Source organism: Equus caballus, chromosome 20 (assembly GCF_041296265.1).
Source record: "Equus caballus isolate H_3958 breed thoroughbred chromosome 20, TB-T2T, whole genome shotgun sequence".
Taxonomy (NCBI): Eukaryota; Metazoa; Chordata; class Mammalia; order Perissodactyla; family Equidae; genus Equus; species Equus caballus.
In genome coordinates, this window is record NC_091703.1 from 38,958,116 (window position 1) to 38,981,481 (window position 23,366).

Genomic DNA, 23,366 nt, shown 5'->3' on the forward strand with positions numbered 1-23,366 from the left:
GGGGCCCAGCTGTCTTGGCCCTTCTTTGCAGCTTCCCACAGAACCCTGAGCAGGGGGACCCACTCCCAGGAGAGCCCTGGGCTTTGGGCTCAGATGACTCACCTTCTTATCCTGGTTCCTTCTCTACCTTGGGACCTTGAAACTGGTCATCACGCACCTCTGGATCTGTTACATTTGTGTGTGGGGGTGAGGGGAGGGGAGGTGAGGGCTGTTTACTCCAGAGAGTGAACGAAACACCCCAGGTGACGATGCTTCCAGCACCCAATAGACGTCATCGCCTTTTAGCGGGGAGCATGGATTTTGCATCCAGCCCTAGGCTGGCACATGGCGGGGCTTCAAAAACCAAGTTCTGCCTCCAGGACCCCCGCCCGCGTGGCTGGGGCTCCAGGCACCCTCTCCATCCTGCAAGTGGCTGTCTGGGGTCCCTCCAATGCATTAGACCAGGACAAAAGGCCACCTGATTAAATAGTATCCCAGGTGCATGGACCTCGAGTGGGGCAGAGCAGGTTCAAATCCTGGAGTTCCCCTGATCAGCCGAGTGAGGAGAGCAGTTAACCTCAGTCCATTTCCCCATCTGCAGAATTGGAGGCTGGATTAGAGGGATCTAGAAGACTCTAGATTCTAGAATAGGGTTGCCAGATTTAGCAAATGAAAGTACAGGACGCCCAGCTGACTTTGAATTTCAGACAAAATACATGTCCACTGAGGATGCCACCTCTCCACCACCCCCACCCCCACCCCAGTGGTCCCTGCTGTGTGAGCACAGGAAGGCTAGGAGTGGGGCGCAGGGCTTCCCCAGGCATTCAGGAGCTGGGCGGAACCTGGCGTCCCTGCTGGTGGCCACCCACTTGGAAGAGCACTCATGTTCCTTGAGGCTCTTTCCTCATGTGTAAAGTGCAGACGGGGCTGTGAGAGCCAGCAGGAGCCACCGTGAAGGCTGGGGGCATTTAGCAGGGGGCCCACCTCAGCAGCTGTGTGATCTTGGGCAAGCCACTTCGCTTAGAGACAATGCAACATAAAGCGCTCAGGCCAGCACTGGGCAGGGGGTGGGAGAAAGGCTAGAGTAGGCAAAGCTTTCAGGGGACCCTTGAAGCATATCTACTTTGAGTGTGGGTAGGGCTCGGAGGGGGGGGGGGTCCCCGGCAGAGACAGGGTGGGGTGACGTGCCAGGACCTCACCCAGGAGGAGTGCGCGCCTGAAGCTGTTCCAACCCAGAGGTCTGGCAACACTGCTCACATGACTAACCCACAAACAAATAACTTTAATTATTCTTTTTTTTCTGAGCCGGAGCTGGGCCTTGAGGGCCCCTGCCCCAGCCCCACGCCACATTTATGATACAACCCATCACAGCTGGATTTAAAAAATACACAAAAAATATATAATATACATTATAAAACCTAGGTTGGGTCTGGAGGTGGCCTGAGCGATATGCAAACGGTGAGGACCTTTGGGAAGCTCAGGAGCGGGGCGGGGGCGGGGCACAGTACTTCATATGAAACTCATAAATACCCAGAGGCGGCTGGGGGGCAGGCCGGCGGCGGAGGGGCCGGGGGTCCGGAAGGGGCAGCAGGGGGAGGTTAAGCTTCAGCCCCAGAACAGGGTCTGGGGAGTGGCTGCTCCAGGCCGGGGAGTCTGAGGCGGGCAGAGAACCTCAGGGAGCGGTGCCCCCCCCACCGAGGCTTGGGCAGGAGAAAATACCAAAGCCTTCAGCCCCTCCTGGTCCCCAGGCCACTGGTCTGCCCAGAGGTGGGACTCCACCTTCCCACCTGCCCCTCCAGCCTTGGGCTGAGCCTGGGCGTGCCCCTGGGGCCGTCCCCAGTCAGGAGGCTGCTGGGGGCTCGCCCGGCTCTGGGCCAGGGCAGCTCGGGGGAGGTCAGCACAGGAGGCGCCTGAGACCCCCCCCCCCAGACTACAGGCTGATAGACAGCACCCACCAGGCGCCTCGCCCCTGTGTTCCCTCTTCCCGCCTGGTCAGCAGCGGCTGCTCCCTCCTGCCAGGGGGCTCTGGGAGGAGGCACTGTCTCAGGGCTCCCCACCCAGCTGGCCCCAGCCCCTTGGTGCAGCCCCTCTCTCCTGCCCCCTGTGGCCGCCCCACTCCAGGGAGGTAGTGTAAACCTGGGCTCTGGGGACAGGCAGCCCTGGGTGAGAACTCCAACTCTGCCCATCCCGCAACTTCTCGGAGCCTCAGCACCTCATCTGAGACACCCGGACCCACGCGGGCCTGGCAGGGTCTGAGGATGGCACAAGGCATGTCAGGGACCGGGCACACAGCAGGTACAAAGGAAGTGTGGGCCCCTCTCTTCTTCTCGACCCAACCCCAATTCAATACTCTCCTTCTCAGGGCCTCTGTACTCCGACTCCCTCGGCCTCCGTTCTACCCTCACCAGCCCGTCACACTCCCCTGAGGGCCCAGTGGCCATACACGCCAGAGCCCAAAGGTGTCCTCCCATTCATTCGAGGCTGGGCAGAGCTGGGTGATGGTGGCTCAGCGGCCCGGGCAAGCTGCCCCACTGCTGAGCCCTGTTTTCTTCTCCACAATTAAAGCGCAGAACAGTGGCAGGGAGTGTGTGTGCTGGGGGTGGGTGGCGAGGCCTCCGGGGTCCTGGCCTGAAGCCTGGCAGGTGGATGAATCCTCAATCCTGGACCTCCGGGGTGCCAGGCAGGTGTGCGGAAAAGATGCCCGTCCTGGATCCTGGTCGGGGGGCAGAGGGTGCCCTAGTCTTTGACAAGCTTGTAGACGTGATGCTGGGCCCCATGCTCGCTGGTGGAGACTTCGAAGACGAAAGCAATGACGAGTAGGGTCTCCTGGGAGTCCCGGCTCGTCACGACCTGGGGGATGAGTAGGCGGGTTCGGGCGTTCAGGCAGCACACAGACCCAGGATGTGGGGGCTGAGCAGACCCTTCTCCTTTCTGGGTCTCAGTCTCCTCATCTGAGCGACGGGTCTGGCCACCCCCACTTTGAGGTCCCTGCGCCTGGGGCCATGCTGTGATCCCCCTCCCCGACCCCCGCTGCCCCCACACCTGCAGGATGGTGAAGTTCTCCAGGACGCTGTTCATCATGTACTTCTCGGGCAGGTGCTTCAGCTTGTGGATGAAGTTGATCATGTACTCGCACATGGGCGAGCGGTGGATGCGGTACACGAAGCGCCCGTTCTCCAGCCTGGCGTACTCGGTCTGCGGAGAGCCGCAAGGGAGCGTCGCTCGGCGTGCCCGCTCCCAGCCCCACCGCGCCGCCCCAGGCCCCCACTCACCTCCACCTTCTCCACCACCTGCTTGCCGAAGGAGCACACCTTGGTGGAGACGCTGATGGTCATGCTGTCGGCCGAGCTGTACTGGGAGCTGACCCCATAGAAGGCTCCCGGGCCCTCCTGGATGGTGCTGTTGAGGTCCGCCTGGAGGAGGGGGCGGGGGTGGCGTCAGGTGGTGGTGGAGGCCAGAGGGAGGCTTCCTGCCCAAGGAGCCATCTCCAGACCTCTGTCCAGAGGCCACGGGGAGAGAGGGCGGGGTCAGGGGTCAATGGGGTGTGCACGCACATCTGCGGGGGACGTTGTTGGCAGCTTACCCAGAACTTGACGAGGAAGAAGGCATTGGGGGGCCCCTTCTCATAGAGCTCCTTCAGCCCACCCTTTTTCTCGGGGAACTTGTCATAGATCTGGCGCACGTCCACGGCCTCCAGGGGCGGGTCCGAGAAGGCGGGGTTTGTCTGGCCGATGTGCACAAACAGGTGTTTGCTGTACTGTTGGGAGGCCGGGCCGGGTCAGGAGGCGCTGCAGGGCGCAGGCGCGGGGCGCTGCACCGGGACAGCACCGCCCTGTGGCTTCCCCACCCCATGACCCTGAGCCGCGGCCCTGGACCGCCGTGCCAGGGTCTCTCCTCCGCTGCACAAACCCTCCCCCGCCCCCAACGTTACCGTGTCAGGGTCTCGCTGCACCTCCATGAAGGCGGAATACTCGAGGAGCCGCAGCCGCGAGGAGGCGATGGTGCGGTCCTGCCACACGGGCACAGAGGCGGCAGCTGGGGGGAGCGGGGCCAGGGGCTCGTAACCTGGGAGGATGAGACGGACGCTCAGTGGCATGCGCGCGGGTCCTGGCTACAGAGAGCTGCCCCCAGCCTGCACGGAGCCTTCGTGCAAATTAGAAAACAGCGCCCTTTTGGGTGGGAACATGGGCTGGCTTTTGACTCCCTGCCAGGTCTCCTTGTTCAATATACAACACACACGACATGGATGGTGGCCCTGGGAGTCCACATCAGTGGATTTTTCCTTAGGTCAATCTCAATGTGTGTTCAAACCAGAAAATACAGATTAGTAAAAAGAGAAAAATAAAAATTACCCAGAATTCCAATACATATATACACATATAAATGTAATACTTTTGGCGGTGTGTACTTGTAAGAGAGTTCCGGAAGCAACATTGTAAAAGGTTGGGCTATTTCAGTGTAAAAAGAGGGCTCTTCCCAGCCTGTCCCAATCCACTAGAGATGCCAGCCACTCCTTCCTCCCAATGCACACGCACACACACACACAGTTGGGCCGCAGCTCTCCTGAGCAGAGGCACAGGTGGCCAGGGATGGGCGATGGTGGTGGCCGCCCAGGAGGGAACTTACTGCTGAGCGTTGGCGGCAGGGGCGGCTGGATGGGGTAGGCTGGCTGTGCAAAGGGCTTGATGCTGCAGACAGGAGCAGAGCTGGGTTAGAGGGTCTCCCTTCCCCACCTTCCACCAGCCCAGTCACTTGAGGTCTCCTGCGGGACTCCAATAGGGAGCCACCCAGCCTTTCAGCGGAGGCCCAGAAATGCATGCTGACAAGCTAACTCATGAGCTTTTCATTTTCTTCACATTTTAGCTTCTGTGAAATCCTGCTGCATTGCACAATGGATGCGCACATGTGTGTAGCATTTCAACCCCGCCCTGAAGAGCTGCTCCTTAAACCAAGGTGTGCGTCTCAGGATAACCAAGTGTACGCGACTCCCTGACTCGTGGACTGAGAGACTGGCTCAGGGATTAACCAAACGAAAAGGAATCGAAGGGCGGAGGACAAGCGGCTGAGCGGGCTGATGAATGAACAGACAGATGCACTAGCTCTCTGTCTGGGGAGCCCCATCCTTCCATTGTTGAATTCAAACTCTGCTCAGCTGTGGCTGGGACCCAGCTGGGAGGGGAAGTCCAGCGTGGCTGCCCAGGGAAAGGAGGGGGTGTGGGAGGGGTGCACCCCAATACTCACTCCTGAGAGGGTCCAGGCTGCTGTCCCAGGAGAGGGGGGCTGCTCCAGAACTGCAGAGATGGGACAAAGCCCAGGAGCCCCTCAGTATCCATGTGCCCCCTACAGCCTGGCCCCAAAGGCACTCCCTCACCCCAGCCCCACCTCCCAGGACCCCTGTACCCGTGAGGAAGTGGAGAAGACGGCCTGGGGCAGAGGGGAGGGCGGGCTGAACTTGTTCTGGAGGACGCTGGCGGACACAATCTGGGCGGAGGACATGGATGCCATGCTCTGGAGGGCTTTGTCCTTCGAGACCTGGTCCTGGAGAGGGGAGGGGCCGTGTGAGGCCTGAGCCAGGCCAGAGACAGGACAGGGCTTGCCTCAGGGACCCCCTCCCTGGCCCTTGGGGATCCCGGAGTTCAGATCTGGACGACAGCCCCAGCTCTGCTGTGTGGGCTCAGGAGAGTCCAGGGTGTACCTCACCCCTCTGACCACAAGCTACAGGAAGAAATAATTTCATTTTATTCCGTAACCCAGTATATGTCAAAACAAGTCCTCTATTTTGTGTGTCACGCACTCTCATATTTCCTATTCTATTTCATCAGTGGTTCTCAAAGTACGGTCCGTGGACCAACAGCACCAGCATCCCCTGGCAGTTTGTTAGAAATGCACATTCGTGGGGCCGGCCCGCTGGCGCAGCTGTTAAGTGCGCACATTCTGCTTCGGCGGCCCGTAGTTCGCCGGTTCAGATCCCAGGTGCGGACATGGCACCGCTTGGCAAGCCATGTTGTAGTAGGCGTCCCACATATAAAGTAAAGGAAGATGGGCACAGATGTTAGCTCAGAGCCAGTCTTCCTCAGCAAAAAGAGGAGGATTGGCAGCCGATATTAGCTCAGGGCTAATCTTCCTCAAAAAAAAGAAAAAAAAAAAAGAAATGCACATTCTCAGGCCAGACCTACTGAATCGGAAACTCTGAGGGTGAGGCCGGGCAGTCTGCCTTCACAAGGCCTCCAGGCGATTCCGATGCACGGTGAAGGTTGAGAACCACTATATTTCACTTGTTAAAAATGATATTTGCAAACCTCTCAAGCTGATTTCACAATCCGTAATTTGAAAATCTGGTATTAGGTGCCCTCCCTGTCCCCCAGGGGAGGGGCAGTGCCACTTACCAGGTTCATGGCCTGTGAAGGAGAGGAGAATAGGTTAGAGGAGACAGACAGGAGGGCCAGACGGGGGGGCCTCTCTTTCCACCTCCCTCCACTCAGTGCCCACCTGCTCTCAGCTCCCCAGGAGCCCAGGGAAGCTCAGAGGCATCTGTGGGTCCTCCCCCACCCCACTGCCACCCGGAGGGAGTGCTTGCCAGCTGGGGGTGCCCTGGAAAGGGGGGGCCGAGGGAGGACAGGCTGGAGACTGAGGCAGTGGACCAAGCCAGCGCCCCTGGATGTGGGCCTGTCCACGTGCTCTGCAGCTGTGCTCAGGCACGTGGGGCTGGGGTGGAGGCCCAGTCTGCCAGGCAGCTGTGGTCAGGGAGAAGCTGCCGCAGCCTACAGGGGCCCTGATAAGGTCCCAGGCCATGAACCCCAGGCTCTGAGATCCTCAGCTGCAGAGCAGCCAGGATTGAGCATCCAATGCAAGGAACGGCCATGCCCGCCACAGCAGCTCTGCCAGCCAACACCCCCCAGTGTCTCCTCCCTGCCCCCTTGAAGTCCCATGCAATTAGCAAGCAGCAATTAGGAGGAAGGAGAAAAAAGGAAACGGAGAAGAAGAGAGGTGGGCCTTAGTGGCCCCCAGATGGTCTTCCTCTCCCTCACTGTCGGGCTGGCTGTCCCCTTGGGTCCCTGCTTAGTCTCCAGAGGCCGTGGCCCTGTGTGGCCTGAAAGAGCCTTTGGGCTTCTTCCTGCTATTTGTGTTTGAGATATCCCCCACTCCTGAGCTCCTCAGCCCCCTCCCTGCCCAAGGCTGGGGTCAGAGAGCAGCAACAGGCCTGGGCAGGGCCAGGCTGAGTGGCAGGGGACCCCATACCTTCAGCTTGGACTGAATCTCCCGAGATTTCCGCCTGGCTAGAACCTGCAAGTGGCTAGAGACCTGTAGAGAGAGAGAGAGAGAAAGAGAAAAAGAGCAGCAAGAGCAGAAGAGGAGGCAAGAACAGAGCTTCAGCCAGAAAAGAGGCACAGTGGGCCGCAGAGCCGGCCAAGGCAGAGGCCTGAGCCGTGCAGGGAGAGCCGTGGAGGCGCCGGAGGCCCCAGGCAGGCGCCCAACATACCTTGATGCCAACCTGGTACTCCCGCACCTTCTTCCGGGCTAGAACCTGTATGTGGCTGGACACCTAGGGGCCGCCCCACGCCCCGCCAGAGAGGAAAACACAGATAGTGAGGAGGCACAGCATGGGGCAGGCACGGGCAAGGAGCATCCCAGCCCTCACCTCTGGGACCAAGTGTAAGTGGGAGGAAATGTGGGCAGACACCCCTGAGCCCTGACAATTCTGCTCTCTTCTTGGCTCTGTCTTCATCAAGAGCCTAGATCAAGAGTGGCTTCTGGGGCCACCATGTACAGTTGTACAGGTTGTTCACCGCACAAGAGTACTTGGCCCAGTGAGGGCTAAAAGCCAGCCTAAGCTCTGTTGGCCAAGCTACATGTCCTGGTGCTGGGCTGCATCTAACCCAGAGGAAGGGTATCTTTTCCTTTTTCCAAAAAGGGGTGACTGGTTCTCATACTCAGAGGAGATACTTTTTGCTAACTGGCATCACAGAATCTAGCAATGGCCATAACGCTCCTGCTGGCCATCAGATTACACATCAAGGCCACGTCCTCTACGAAGGATCCTTGTACCACTGCGAAGGCCTCCCAACAGCTTGCCAGCCTCCAGACCCAGGCCTGCTCCAACTCCTGCTCTGCTCATGCAGCATCTTCCCTCGACACGCCTTCCTCCTCCTTGGACTAACATGTGGCAGGATGCACATGTGTACACAGTAGGTACTCTTAATTGCATTTCTTCTCCAGACCTCCTCCCCGAAGCCTCCCTCTCCTGGCAAACCTGGGCTCACCGTGGTCTAGATGTGCGTGCCACGGGCTTGTACAACAGACCCTCGACCTTGTCAGGGATCTGCCCCTGAGCCTCAGAGAACCTAAATGTCACTGTTTCCCGTGAAACACAAGGGGATGCCTGGGTCCTCCCGGCCGCTTCACACTTTCCTCATCAGCAGTCGCTGATGGCTGTTTTTATCCCCACAAAGAAACAGTTTCTTTTTCCTTTTAATCACGGACTGAAAGTTACTATGTATGTGATGCTGGGCAGCCCCCACGCTCCTGGTTAGGACCCAGCTGGGAGCTCCTCCCATTGCCTCTCCGTGCACAGGGATCAGTCAGCACACAGCAAGATTATCGCTCACTTCACGTCCTGACAATAATTGATGACTACCGAGCACGGGCTACTATTATTCTCCGCACTTGACTCGTACCAACTCATCTGACCTTGACGGCAACACTAGGAGGTCGGTACGAATGTTATCCCCCATTTACAGATGATGAAACCAAAGTACAGAGAGGTTAAGCAGCTTATCCAAGGTCACACAGCTGGAAGCTAAAGCTGAGATCTGAACGCAGAGGGCCTGACTCCAGAGCCCACTTGCTCCACCGCCGGACTACACTGCCAGGCCTCTGAGACCCTCGGCGCAGAGGTCCCCCTCCACGTGGTCAACTCTGTGACAGCTCAAAGCCACATGGGACTCGATCCTAATGTAATGCCTAGCTGTTTTCAACGTGGAGGCAGGGTACTTGCTATTCATGGCTGTATGTATCCATAAAAAAAATAAAACTGCATTTCTTTTTAACCAAAAGTAGAATAAAGACAACCAAAAACATCTTCCCTGTCAGCTGGTTGCTCTTTGTGACACACAAAGATATGCCTCGCCCCCACAACCACAGGACAGCTCCCCTGTTAAGGAGCCATCAGACACCCGAGTTCTAAGAAAGAACAAAGTTAGAGGAGGTCCACCCTTTGAAAATGACAAAGGCCAGCGGTTTTTTAAATTTTGAGCTTGCTGACTTGGCTGTACAGCCAGCCTCCTTGGGACACTCGGCCAGGAGCAGGGATAACGCTGGACCCAGAGTTAAGAGGCTCTTCTCCCCTCCCTGGGCCTCGGGTCAGAGCGACTGAGCTTAGACATCCCTCGGCCCCGCCCCCTCTGAGGAACCGGCTCCTACCAGCACATCTTTCCGGAGAAGCAGGACACGGTGCCCTTCTCCGGTGCCCTTCTCCTGAGCCCGGGATGGCTTTCTGTTCATAATAATAACAGCAAGGGGAGCAGCAAGTCGTGACGCAGTGCTCACTTTGTTCTAAGTCTTCGCACGCTGGCTAATTTAACGGCGAGGCAGAGAGGCCGGGAGGCGGGGCACCCCCTCTTCAGAGGCGGGGAGCAGGTATCTGACCCTGGGGGGCTGATCGGTCATATTCCTCCTGCAGCCCCAGGCTCCAGGGAACAGGGCCCTGGTCTGTCTGGCTCCCTGCTGTGTCCCTCGTGCCTAGAACACAGTAGCAGCTCAATAATTTGCTATGTGAATAAATGCTGTGCGACATGAGCTGGCCCAGGGAGAGCGGGTAATAAACTCTGAAGAAATGAGGGAGTGTTTCTGCTCCCATGCTCAGTGGGACCTTCCTTTGAGACCATGAGGTGGGACAGGGCAGGCTGGCCATATGCACACATGGGGACCTGGCGAGGTGGTTGCAAGGTCCAAACCCCACCCAGACAGGGAGGCTGGGAGGGCTGAGGGTCAGAGCTGGCGCCCGCCCCTCCAGGGACCTCCCTCCAGCCTGCTGTCTCCCAGGAACCCCACACGCACCCCACCCTTCAGGTTTCCCCTGCAGGTGTACTGTCACCACACTGCTGCCCTCCCTAGACTGGAAGCCACCCAATCATCTGGCAGATCACCGCCCCCCCCAACCATTGTACTCCCCAGCCACCATGGCTGTGGCTCCAGGGCCCTGCCTCCCTCTGGCCCCCTCTAAGCCCTTGCCCCAGCTGCTCCAGGGCCAAGGTTCCTAGACAGCTGCCGCCCACCACTCCCTGCTCTGTTCCCTTCCACAGCCCCCAGCTGCCCCCAGGGGAACCTGTCCCTCGGGCCTCTCCCCGCCCTCAGCTCTTCCCACTCTGCCCTCCCCCACACCACCCTGCTAACTGAGGCTCCTTCCTGCCCAGTGGGTTGAATCCTGGGTCCACTACCTACCAGCCGAGTGACCTTGAGGAAGTTACTTAACTTCCCCGTGCCTCGGTTTCCTCATCTGTAAAATGGAGATAATTACTGTACCTACCTCGTAAGGCTGCTGTGAGGATTAAATAAATTCATATAAAGTAAGCTCTGCATGGGTTCACAGTTACCACTTGTACATCCAACTTCCTCAGCCTGGAGGAATCCTCTCCCTCTTTTGTGCCTGGCTAAATCCTATTCCTTCTTAAAAATGCATCTTGAGTGTCACCTCCTCCAGGAAGCCTTCCCAGCCCTCCCTCCTCCCTTCTCCTGCCTGGTCCTGGTTAGATGCTTGGCCGGCCGCACACACGCCTCTTTCAGCCATGCCACCCTGCTCTGTCCTCGTCTGTCCACCTGTCTGTCCTCTTGACTGCTCAGGGTCACTCAGAGCAGTGACCATGGAGCTGTCCCATGGGGCTGATCTGTGGTCACAGAACCAAAGGCCTCGGTGGGGTGGTGGGTGGTCAGAGAGGACAGTGCCCTTTTCTCTAAGACCTCGAGAGGAGTGATGGAGCAGCCTGGGGGAGTGACATCACCAAGGGGAGGGCCGGGGAGCAACTGGGTGAGGGGCAGCTCTCTCGGAGGGGTGGGCTGGGCTGGTCACTGGGAGAGCTGCAGGCAGGAAGGGGCTGGGGAGGCAGCTGCGAGAGTGCGTGTGGGCAGAGCACGAAGCATCTCTTTACCTGTTTTCTCGTCCGAGTCTTCCCCGTCCTCAATTTAATATAACGTGCGATCAACTCATTTCGACCTAAATTGGAGTGAGAGGAAAAGTGACCAGTGGGCAAAAGGGGAGCTGGTGGCTGGAGGCACCCCCCACCAGCTGGAAGCCACACCAGGCTCCTCCTCCCAACGCTGCTCTTGTGTTCCCTCCCCACTCTCCTCACTCCAACCGGCCCAAGGGGCACAAGCAGGACAGGGAAGGGTTGGGGGGGAGGGCCCAGGTGCTCCCCCCACCACCTCCAGGCCCTGGGGGGGCTGGTTGTGGGGGACAGGGTGAGTGGGGGCCGCAGAGTCGGAGGAGGGCGGGCGAAACAATGTCGGGCGACCTGATGGGTTTCCCCGCAGACAGACAGGGCCAGGTGGGGCCCAAGGGCAGCAGGACAGCTGGGCCCCCACTCCCAGCCCGCACAGGGCTTCCTTCTTCCCTGGGCTCCATCACCCACTCCAAGTCTCTGAGTGTCTGCATTCGTGTGTGAGAGTGAGGTCTGCCCCAGGTGGCAGGCATTTCAGCACATGTCCCCATGTACGTCTGACAGTCCTGTCCTGGCTGTCCTGGCCACAGGGGGAGGCCGTGGACAAGCCCCTTCCCTTCTCTGGGGAAATGGGCAGGAAGAACCGGATGGTCTCCCACCTGCCTCCTACACAGACAGCCTGTGTCAGGATGCGTCACTGAGTGCGTCACTGTGTCCTTGAGCCTGTCACCCCCATGTCACCGGTTACCAGGGTCTCCCCTGCCCTGCGAGAGAGCCCAATTGCCTATCGGCCTTGAGGGGGGCGCTCTGTGCAGCACCACAGACCCTTGAGCGCCAGAAGCTGGCCAGCATCCAGGGCACTTGGCCCCAGGAAGGGGGTGCTTGGGACGCATGGCTAAGGCTATGTCCACATCCTTAGAGTGTATACCTCTTACCCCCCAAATCCAGGCCTCCTGTCCCCCGGCCCCATAGCCTCCCCAGAACAGCCACATTCTCCAAATTCCTCTTGGATGACAGAACCAGCCCCACTGCCCCTCCCTTCCTGCCTGCCCCCTCCACCCCACTCCCTCGCCCTGTCTAAAAATACCCTGTGGGGCTGCCCCAGCCATCTGGGAGGGGAGCCTTGGGGGCAGGGAGCCCCCGCCCTCCAGAAGGCGCCATGGAACATCTGCCTGGCCCGTGAGCGGGGCTCTGGGCTGAGGGGCGTGCGGGCGCAGAGGGCGGGGGCAGCGGGACAGGCGGCAGCCCGTACCACTCGGCCCAGCTGTCTCCTTCCTGTGCCCCGCATGGTACTGGATGCTGGGAGGGGACAGGCTGAGGGCCTGCCTCACTCAGCCACAGGCTATCACCCAGGGTTGGAGGGAGCTGGCAAGGAGCCAGGCCCAGAAGGGTTGAGTTATCCCAAAAATGCAGCTCTGGGAGAGCCCTCTCAGGGCTGGATGAGACAGGGACACTCCCTTCTGGAGGCAGGAGGTGGGCAAGATGGCAAAGAGAGGGGCCAGGAGAGACTTGGGTGGGGGTGTGAGGAAAGAACGAGGCCCCAGCCCTTGTCACGGTGTGGCCTTGCACCACCCTGCAGCCCCTCCCCCCTGCCCCCCATACCCCAGAGGGAACTCACACTGGGAAACCCCCGCTCTGTGCCGGGACTCCCACCCCAGGCCTCCCCCCTCGGCTAGCCTACATCCTCCCAGGGGAGGCACCCTCTCCCAGGCCTAGCCTGGAGCACACCAGACTGACCCAGTTTCCTGGGCCCACTGAGTCACCCCGAAACCTCCAGGCCAGCAGGCGGGAGGAGAGCAGGAGCGGACGGGGGTGTCAAGGTGTGGGCCGAGCTCTGAAGGGGGCAAGCCCGGCTTGTTTATGAGGAGGATCCAGACACACAGGCTTGCACGCCCAGACTCGCCCAGCCCATGGCGGGTTGGCAGGACTTCGCCAAACCGGTTGGGTGAGGGGGCAGAGAGCAGGGGGAGGGGCCGGCGAGGGCCAGGCCACCTCCCCCAGTCCCGGCCAGTGTCCCTGTGCCTACCCACACGCACCGTACATCTTGCCCTCATCCGACAGGATGATCTTGCGGCGGCCGCAGGGCGGGTAGATGGCCAGGGCCTCCTGGAAGCTCTGCTCAATGTCTGGGCTCCACACGCCCTCCGCGTCGTTGTCCAGCCCCTTGTCCAGGCCCTCGGGCCCATCTTCCCGGGCCTCCCCGGGGCTGCTGCTGGTGTTCCAGCTGTTGGACGCTATTGTGCTGGTTGCTTTGGGCTCCGGGCCTGAGCCCACTCAGCAGCCTGAGCCTGGGGGCAGAGGCAGAGGGGTTAGGGCCAGGGTCCTCCCAGACCACAGCAATCTCCCACCCCAGGGGCAGGTGCTCCAGGGTAGGGTGGAGGTAACCAGAGGTTATGCTTATCACACTGTGTGACCTTGGGTGAGCTACTTCACCTCTCCGAGCCTCTGTCCTATGAAATAAGGAGAGTCTCCTTGAGGTCTGATGGTTAAAACTAAACAAGATTGAGCCAGCCCTGATGGCCTAGTGGTTAAAGTTCGGTGCACTCCACTTTGGCAGCCCTGGTTTGGTTCCTGGGCACAGAACCACACCACTCGTCTGTCAGCAGCCATGCTGTGGCAGTGGCTCATAGAAGAACTAGAAGGACCTACAACTAGAATATACAACTATGTATGGGGCTTTGGGGAGGAAAAAAAAAAAAAGAAAGATTGGCAACAGATGTTAGCTCAGGGTAAATATTTCCCAACAAAAAAAGAAAAATAAGATCATGACAAAATGCTGACCCCAATGCCTGGCTCATGACACTTAAGACACAGTACTGGTGGTGATCAATAACCACAATGATAACGCCTATCTATATCCACACAGCACTTTCATATTCATTCAATCCTTGAAACCCAGGCAGGGAGGGCGAGGAGCGACGCCCATGATTCAGATGAGGAAAACTGAGGCCCACAGGTCACACAGCTGCCAAAGGCTTCAGGAGGAGCAGAGAGAGGAGGAACACAAGGGCAGCCCAGTGTCTCCTGGGCTCTCAGAGGGGCTCCTGGGCTCCCACTCTGCCAGCTCCTCCTCCCTGTCATTGGGATCACCAACCAGGGACCCGCACCTCTCACTCTCCCCCCAGCATCAATGCAACCCTGCTGAGGATGCCCTGTGGGATGAGGAGGGTCCGGGACCCAGGAAGGGGGTGGTTTTGCCTTCCCCATAAGAGAACTCACAAGAACCCGGGCAAGAAATCTAATCGTGGGGCTGGACCTGCCCCGGGAATTGCAAGAAGGGAGCGACGCTGGCGGAGAAGGTGCCTGGCCCACAGCCTTGCTCAACCCCACCTGCTCCTCCAGCCCACTTCCTGTTCCTGCTCCTGCTGGCCCCACAGCAGCCCGTAAACTACCCACACGCCAGCCTCTGCCCTGGCCCACATCGAGGACGGGCCTGGGCTCTGTAAACTGTGCTCCCTGCATACACCAGGATCGGTTATTAATTTAGACTGTACCCTGCCAGTCCCCAACACACACAGCCCCAAGTCTCCGGCCAACCCCCTCCGGCCTCAGAACCTGCATGTTCAGTGCACATCAGGGGCCTGGGAGCCTAGAGACCGAGATGGCTAGATCCCGCGGCTTGGCTCGGGGCCGCAGGAAAAGCAGGCAGAGAGGCGAGGGACCCTCTCAGAAGCCAGGGAAGAAAGTTCTTTCCCCTCAGACATGAATTCCAGGTTCTGCTAAATGGGTAGGGGTTCTCCCTGTGGGGCCACCAGTTTGCTTAGGGAGGCCTGAAGGGGGCCACTAGTGGCATGAGATGGGGAGGGCCTGAATATCATATGGATATAGAGTTTAAACTACATATTACTGCTAATGACAGCATCTGCCATATGGCAGGCTCTGTTCTGGGATTTTACCCAAATTTACTCATTTAATCCTCACAATAACCTATGGGGTAGATACTATTATTATTCCCACTTTACAAGTGCAGAAACCAAGGAACAGAGAGCTCAAGCAATTTGCCCAAGGACACACAGCTAGGAAGTGCTAGAGCCAAGGGGGGAACCCAGTCAATCTGGCTTCAGTCTTTTAATCAAGAAGATGGAGCTCAGATGTCCCACCACCTGTAGTGAGAAAGGAGGCCCAGTTGTCATGGCAACCACCTTGAGTCTGCCCAGTGGGGTTCAGTCCAGGGGGCCTCCCTCAGCCCAAGTGGTTGGAGCAACTTCGAGGCCCCCCACACTGCTGTAGCCCTTTCTGTGAGGCCTCCAAGACCACCAGAAATAGCTCTCCTGCCCCAGAGGGCAGCCAGGGAGAGAGGAAGCCACATGCCTGGCCAGTCAGAGGGGCTGGTAGAGGGGCCACACTCCTCTACCCGCAGCCTGTCTCTCACCGCAGGACGCTGTCTCCCATCCCCAGCCCCTCCTCAGCCCCAAGGCCAAGTTCTTGGAATGCAAATGTGAGGGGCGTAGGGAGTCTGGGGGTCCTAGAGATGCCAATATTGAGGTGATTGGGATTCAGGGCCTCCCCCAGGCCTGACACTGCCACGGGCTGTCAGAAGGGAGACAGAAGGGGGGCTGCAGCAAGTCAAAACCCCTCCTAATAGAGCTGTCAACCCACTTCCCCCCAAATCCTTTCCTGAGGCCTCCCTCAGAGCAGCAGGGGCCCAGCGCATGGGGGGCCCTAGCAGCCCCAGACTTTTAAAAGCAACCTTCCTGCCTCCCCCAAGCCTCTGCCTGCCTCCCCTCATCCAGGCGGTGGCCCCCCCTTCTCGGGGTGATGTCAGCCCCGCCCCGCCCCCCGCAGGAGCACTGTGGCCAAATATGGCGAACACAGCAGCGCTTGGGAGCTGGGACAGACTGGGGGGGGGGGGGGGGCGGGGCGGCAGCCCCTGGCTGGGACTGCTGGCAGCTGGTGAGGGGGAGGGGAGCCGAGGGGGCGGCTACAAGGACAAGTCAAGGAGAGAACAGGGCCCACCGTCCCTTCCGCTGGCTCCTGGGCACATGCAAGACTCACTTTCTAGGAACACTCCTGCGGGCAGAGGCACCCACATAGGGGCCCGCAGGTGACCCCCACCTCACACAGCCATGCACAGGGGTACCTGTGTGCAGGTACACTGTGTGGTGTGGGGCTGACACCCAGATGAGAATATCTGTACCCACAGGCTGAGGCACACCAATGGGCAATGGCGGGCAGGCAGCTGCGCCAGGCTGGGGGCTGGACTGGGGTCTCTGTGCTATGGCATCACTCAGCAGGGGCTGTGCACCAGGATTCTGGACAGGCTGCTCTGGTCTTCCCAGAGTTACTGCTGTTGTGGAATGAGGACAGAGACTAGTTCGGGCTCACCCTCCTCTCCTTAGACCCCCAAGCCACGGGGACCCAACGCTGGGGGTGAGAGAGGAGGCTAGGCTCCCCAGACAGCTGCAGGGCTGGCCTGAGAGGCACATGTGGGACTCAGGCACGGTGGACGGGGCTCTAGAGGGGGCTGCTTGGGGTGAGAGGGCAGGCCCCCTGGGATGGCCCCAGCCCAGGATGGGGTCTTGTCTTGCCCCTGTGGAGAGGGGTTGGGAGGGGTGGCAGCTCCCCCAATTGCTTGTTGACGCGCGCCCAGGTATCTGGAACCTCTGCCTTGCTGGGCTGTGCCACCAAGAGGGGCGGGAGAGAGGGAGAAAGGCCCAAATGAGGGGCATGGAGCTTGAGACAGACAGAAGGGAAAGGGGAGACAGTGTCGGGGAGACGGCGGGGTAGGGTAAGGAGATGGGGAGACAGACTCAGAGACGGACAGACGAGAAAACAGACAAGAGAGACAGCAGAGTCCCAGAGTGAGGGACAGAAAATGAGAACCCAGAGAGCGAACTTTGGAGACAGACCCAGAGAGAGACAGAGACAGACAGAGAGAACAGTAGAGCGCTCAGGAGAGGGAGACAGGGCCCTGACCGACAGATCCAGGTCTGCAGAGACGGAGACACACAGTGAGGAGGGTGACAGGGGCAGGACGGGGAAAGAGCAGCAATCTCAGAAACAGTAGGCCTGTGAGGGAGGGGCGAGCGGGAGGGGACCAGCAGAGAGGGAACGAGAGGGAGAATGGGAGAGGGTGCTCGCACACGCGGGAGCCAACAGAAAGACCCAGAGGCCAGGGCGGACCTAGAGGGAAGCAGTGACAAGAGAAGCCATGGCTGGGGGCTGGGGGCTGGGGTCAGCCACCACAGGGCCCTGTTCAGGACATCCCCACTCCTGTCTCATCTGCACTCCGCCCCCCCCCCCCCCCACCTCCTGTTTCCCTCTGCAGAGGGCCCCTTAGGACAACAGGCTGGACCTCCTGTGCTCTCCCTACCTTTACCCTCAATCTGACCAGCTGCACCCGCTTCCCCTCTCCCGGGGCCCTCAGCCTCCTGAGGGCAGCAGGCGCCTCTGGGTGGTGGCAGGGATGGGAGCTGGGAGGCTGGGTGAGCAGGCTTTGGGGCCCTGGGGAAGATAAGGGGTACCTTGCTGCCCACTCCCCACCCTGGGGCCAGACCTGCTGGAATAACTGGCTGGACAGCTCCAGAGACGAGGCCAGAGTTGCCAGAGTTGTGGCTGCTGCAGAGGCCCTAGACCCCCACCCGCATCGGCCCCGCAGCCTTCAGACCACCCAGCCCTATACCTCCCTTTCAAGGGGGGGGAGGGGTGCAGCCTGAAGCTTGGGCTCTCCCAGAGCCTCTGATGCAGGCAAGTCAAGTTGAGGCAGATGCTCCCCAACCCCCTCCCCTCCACTTACCCCTCCCCATGAACCAGCCCAGGGCCCTATTGGATCTAGTGGCCAGCAGCCGTCTACTCTTGCAGGGACCCCAGCCCCCCAAGTGCTCTGGCTTCATCACCACTCAAAGTGCAGGAAGGTCAGAGAAGTGGGCAGTTGCATCCCAAATCCCCCGCCCCCAAGCCAGGGCCTGGATGACCAGCCAGGGGGCTGAGGATGGGGAGGGCAGCTGAGGAGGGCTAAGGGAGCCTCATCACCCCCTCTGCCTTTCCCTCCTTCTTCCCCACCCGCCCCCACAGCGAGGCCAGCTGTTCTCCAGCTGCCAGAGGCTCCCACCCTAGCAGTGGCCACGTCTGGTCTGGTTGGGACGGGAGAGCAGGGCGGGTTGGGGATGGTGTCTGCCTCCTCCACCGCCAGTCCAAGGACCCCTGAGGGACCCTGCCAAGTGGCCGCACCCTGCCAGGCTGGGGAGGGGGGACTCTCCTCCCTGGAGCAGGGTTGAGATTTTTACAGGAGGAAGCAATTTGCAGAGCCCACTAGGAGGGAGGTGGGGGGCCTCCTCCCCTCTCCTCTGCTTATTAATGTGCTTCCAATTTGGGAATCAAAACTCTCCGTACCCATCCACCCCCACTACTCGGGCAGGGGCTTCTGGGGAGCAAGGGGGTGTGGTGGCCCCCAGCCTGCCTTCTCCAAAGCGCACCCCCACCATCACCCTGCCCCCCAGAAGTGTAGGACAGTGGGAGGGTCGAGACTCAGAGCCCTCAAACCTCCTGCAGAAAGAAAGGGCCCAGTTCCCAGACCTCCCTTCACCCCAACTCAAGACAGTCTTGTCGCTTCATCTTGTCCCAGCGAAGGCCAGGTACCCAGGTTGGGTGGGCAGGGAAGCAGCCAATGGGTAACCTGGGAAACTGGGTTTCAGGGTTCCCAATTAACATGTCAGTGGGCCTCCCCAGCCCAGGCCCCTTGTCCTCTGGGTCACCCACTGAGCTGCCACCAGTCACTGAGTCAGTCCCTGCGTCACGAGAGCCACAATGTCATCTGTAAACACAGAGGCTTTCTCTCGGCCCCTCCTCTCTCTTCCACACACGACCCTCTTCACAGCCACTGTCCTGCATTCACCATGAGCTGCACCTCTCTCCTTTCTGTTTTGTTTTTAAATTTATTGTCATAAAATATACATAACATACAATGTACCATTTTAACTGTTTGTAAGTGCACAATTCAGTGGCATTAAGTACATCCCTTCCTTGTTTTTAACAGTTATCTTTTTCACGGTCCTCCACATACACGCCGCATGCATCGGGGTCACAGGCTCCCAAATTTGTCACACACAGTATCCCACGCTGTGTCTGGCACAGCCCTGAAGGATGTCACCCACACCATCCTACAGTCCCAAACAGTCTCAGGTAGTGACCACCCACAGAGTCAGTCTCAGTCACACCCCACACAGTTTCTCTCACACGCGGAGCCGCACGTGGGGTTTCTTTCTCACGTTCGGTTTCACCTACACACCTGACTTCACACTCAGCTTATGACAACAGCTTCTCAGCACACAGAGAGTGTACTGAATATAGTCTACCTGTCACAATGGTTTCTCCTCACACACACACATATATCATATTGTCACCCGGTTTTTCTCATACATAGTGTCATATACAGTCACACACGGACCATCAGAGTTTCTACCAACCTGACCCCATCTCATACGCTGTTCACACACATACAGCACCATAAGTAGTCACGTCACAGAATCATATATCCCAGAGAACGCCACCCATTCTGCTTCTGATGCACACAGCGTCACAAGAGCGCAGCATCCCTCGCACACGTGGAGCATTAGAGTGCCATCCAGGGTCAGGCACAGGCTCACACCGTTGGTCAAGCAGACAGTTTCTTTGATAAATGTACCCCAGGTGATGGCCACTCACACACAGAGAATGTCACCCATACAGATGCAGCGTCACACAGGGCCACATTAAGAACATCACTCATTCGGTTTTTCTCACGTCCATGCAGTATCAATCACACACCGAGAATGTCACAGTTTCTCTCTCACATGTGAATGTCACCAAGTTACAGACCATGTCACATCGTCACAGCCAGTTTCTCTCAGGTATATGTCCAACCTCACGTGCAGTCACACATGCAAACTGGTTTTACCCGGTTCTCTCACACACGCATCCACCCCCACACAGTCTCACCCACACAGAATGTCCCACTCAGTGTCTCTCTCACACGCATCCAGCGTCACACACGGTTGCACTCTCATTTCCCTCTCACTTCCTGTCCTTTCGGGCCTGGCACGGAGTACAGGAAGCAATCAGCACTCTAGGAAACCCCAGGGGCTGGGGCTCTGGGGATCCGAAGAGAGACAGATTCTCTGGTCCCTGCCTTCAGCCTTCTGCGGGACCCTGAGAGGATGGGCAGAGCCCTCTGCCCTCTGCCCTCTTCCACAGACAATCCTAGGCTGGCATAACACCAAGAGGGAGGGGAGGGAATGGGGACAGGGCCAAGTGTGATCTGCTACGTCTGCCCTAGCTCTGACCAGAGACCGCCCGCCATGGTCTGGCACCACCTGCTCCCTTCCCCGCTCTCCTCGCTGTGAGCAGACCCCTCTCCCCTTCCTGAGTGAGGAGGCAGGCAGGACTGATAGCTTCTTCCCCTCCCGGCTTCCACGCTGAGCCCCTAGGGGGGTCTGGGAGTCGGGCAGAGAGGCCCTCCATCCACGCGGCTTCTGACCACTATTCACGCCGTCCAGCCTTGCCGACCCCACCTCTTCAGAAGGCCAGTCCCGCCAGCTCCAGCTGGCACCCCTGTCCCTCGGCGCCTGCTGCTGCAGCCTTTTCAGCCACTCACCAGTGTAGCCACCCCTCAGTCACCCCCCGGCTGCCCTCACCTTCTCCTGAGACCCCTGGGATCAGTCACGCACCTCTCCAGACCCCATCAGGTTCAGGTTCCACAGTGAGAGAAGGAAGGCCCACTGGGAGAGAGAGACTCTGGGAGGAACTCGGAGAAAAGGGACCTGCGAAGTCACTTATCCCAACCAGGGAAACGGAGGCCCAAAGAGCTCCACCAAGATGACACAGAGGTTAAAGGCCCAGCTGGGACCAGCGCTCTTATCTCTTGACCTCTGCTGAGATATCTCATTCTGGTTTTAATATTTCCTCAACTGGCAGAATGGACCAGGGTCTGCAAACGTGAGGGTGAGGGCGGGAGCAGGGCCTAGGAGAGAGACAGACAGACAGACACACATACACACACACACACACACACACACACACACACAGAGTTCTGTCCTGCCAACACTGACCATCCTACTCAGCCATTCCCCAGCCCAATGCATTAATTAGCATTAATTACTGTTACCTCCCTAGTGGGGTGGGGTAAGGCCCAAGAGGCTGAGACTGCCATTGGCTCCCAGCCTGCCTCTGAGGAGGGGGCATCCAGGGCCCCTGATGTCACCCTCACCAGATAGCCTAGTCCTAGAAGATATGTCTCTCCATGCCCTGCCTGGAGGGTAAACAGGGATCCAGAAGACCACAGAACCACATCCTGGTGTGGCAGCCCTAGGAAAGGGGTCTTGGAAAGGGAGCTACAAGAATCGGTGAAAGAGGAGGACATAATTCCCCCAAATCTCCAACTTTAGGGACTTAGGATTTCCCTCCTTGCCCCAGGCTGCCCCCAGCATCGGGCCAGCAAGGTGTCCTGGCCCCCTTCACTGGGGTGGAACATGAGTACACAGAATCAGGCGGCAGGAGAGCGGATACACAGAGTGCCTCGGGCACCAGCCCCTTGGAGATGTGTCCAGCCCCCACCCCCACCCCCTGCTCTCCTGGGCTACAAGTCCAGGCCTGACCTGGTTCTGCCTCTACCTGGAGAGAGGGAAGACACAGAGGGAGGTGCCCCCTGAGAAGCCCTCCCCCAGGGCCCCTTGTCCAGAAAGAATCTCTCAGCCCTGGATCAGGGCCCCTCTCCCAGAAAGGTGACAGAGTGGGGTCTCAATGACACTGCCCTAGGGCCTGACTAGGCTAGGAAACCAGAAACTGACAGGCACTCCGGTCCTTCCCTCCCTAGGCAGGAGTAAACGGCATAGGGCATGACAGACAATGGTGGTGATCGTCGGGGGACAAGCCTTCTTCAAACCTCTAAAGTCTAAACAAGGGCTCTGAGGAAGTGTGGCGAAGAGAAGGCCCCAAATCCAGCCCCTTGGGAGCCAGGCTCACAGGGCTCAGGGCTGGAACTCCGAACTTCCACCTCGGCACAGGCGGCAGAACTGGAGGGAGCTGAAGCCCCCGCCTCTGCTCTCGGGGGCACCCGCCCAGGGGCGCAGCTTCGCTCCCAGACGCCGTCCAGAGCCCAGCGCAGCCGCGGGCGCCGCGCGCACGAGCCGGCCGGGCGCCGGGAGGCCGGGCCGAGGCCTGCGCGGAGCTGGGGCCGGGCGGGCTCCGAGAGCGCGAGCCGGAGTCCAAAGGGCGGCAGGGCCCGAGCCCGGGCGCCCCGGGACGAGCTCCCCGGTGGCAGGCCCCCAAGCCGTGAGGCCCGCAGAGCCCTGCCTCGACACCCCACGCGCGGACGGTGGGACAGGCGGCGGCAGCGGGGACCATCTCCCGGCTCCCCTACCTCCCGGGACCAACTCGTCCGGGTCGCGGGGGGGCGCGAGGGGTGGGCGGGGCTTCCCGGAGAGCTTTCCCCCCTTCCCTCTAAACTTCCCGGCACTCGGATCCGGGGCTCCGGCTCCGGCTGGACAATAGCTCGGGGACCCAGCCCCCCTCGAGCGCCCCCCCACCCCCATCCAGAACCAACCAACCAAACCACCTCTCCCAGCAGGGCCTCCTCCTGGCGTCCGCCGGGCTTACCTGGTCCGAGCTCGGGGGGGCGCTCCGGCCAGGCCGCTCCGCCGGGCCCGAGGGAGCTGCGAGGGGGGCCGGGGAAGGGGGGTCGTGGGGAGGGGGCTGGCCGGAATGTGCGGAATGAGCCGGGCTGGAGCGGGAGGCGCCGGGCGCGGAGGAGGGAGCGAGCGGGACGGAAAGTTTGTGTTGAGGAGCCGGGGCGGGGGGTGGGGGCTGCGGGGAAGGAGGGGGCGGGGCGCGCAGGGGGCGGGCACCGGCCGGGAGGGGCGGGGCCGCGCGGGCCGCCCCCACCGGCTCTCGGGCTGCCCACCCCGCGGCTTCGCGGCCCGGGCCGCCCCCTGCTCGCCCGCAGGTGCGGCGCTCCCACCCTCCGCGGCGCGCCGGGCCCCACCGCACCTCCCCGGCACCCCGCCGCAATTTGGGGCTCCGGCCTGGGCGGGGCCGAGGGCGGAGCTCCCGCCTCGGGGGCAGGACTCCCGTCGGTGCCCGGGCCCGGGTGCCGCGTCACGAGGAGCCCAGCGGAGCTGGAGAGCCCGGGCCTCGGGGCTCCCTCCCCCCCGCCGCCCAGGCCCGAGCCGCCCAGGCGGAGCGCCCGCTCCCGCCCGAGAGCCCGCCCCCCACTCCCGGGGCCCCAGACCCGGCCCCGCCCTGGCGGCTGCGCCCGCCCTG

The 23,366-nt window shown here is 60.1% G+C and overlaps 1 protein-coding gene across 7 annotated transcripts; it reads right to left on the bottom strand.

The window, feature by feature from the left end:
• Positions 1-1,241: 1,241 nt before the first annotated feature.
• On the bottom strand, positions 1,242-22,956 carry TEAD3 (TEA domain transcription factor 3). Of its 7 annotated transcripts, none has more exons than XM_070243973.1 (13): positions 22,704-22,956; positions 13,169-13,420; positions 11,124-11,188; positions 7,460-7,522; positions 7,212-7,281; positions 5,380-5,517; positions 5,221-5,270; positions 4,606-4,667; positions 3,911-4,044; positions 3,563-3,736; positions 3,252-3,392; positions 3,022-3,174; positions 1,242-2,829 (listed from the first exon to the last, which is right to left on the bottom strand). In XM_070243973.1, exons 6-13 carry the CDS (start codon positions 5,482-5,484, stop codon positions 2,716-2,718), a joined length of 933 nt encoding a protein of 310 aa, XP_070100074.1. In that variant the 5' UTR covers positions 5,485-5,517; positions 7,212-7,281; positions 7,460-7,522; positions 11,124-11,188; positions 13,169-13,420; positions 22,704-22,956; the 3' UTR covers positions 1,242-2,715. The 7 variants fall into 7 exon arrangements, with proteins under 7 accessions (XP_070100074.1, XP_070100073.1, XP_023480575.1 ...); XM_070243972.1 differs by lacking the exon at positions 7,212-7,281 and adding an exon at positions 6,366-6,377 and having other exon boundaries at positions 3,563-3,703; positions 13,174-13,420; positions 22,704-22,898; XM_023624807.2 differs by lacking the exon at positions 7,212-7,281 and adding an exon at positions 6,366-6,377 and having other exon boundaries at positions 13,174-13,420; positions 22,704-22,898.
• Positions 22,957-23,366: the final 410 nt, after the last annotated feature.

Bases quoted from the DNA above. Each gene is read 5' to 3' on its own strand.
- TEAD3 (XM_023624807.2), bottom strand. From the start codon at position 13,318: ATGGGCCCGAGGGCCTGGACAAGGGGCTGGACAACGACGCGGAGGGCG. The intron at 3,175-3,251 runs GTGAGTGGGGGC...GGCTCTCCGCAG, and splicing joins AGGTGGTGGAGAAGGTGGAG to ACCGAGTACGCCAGGCTGGA. The intron at 2,830-3,021 runs GTGTGGGGGCAG...CTCATCCCCCAG, and splicing joins AGAACTTCACCATCCTGCAG to GTCGTGACGAGCCGGGACTC.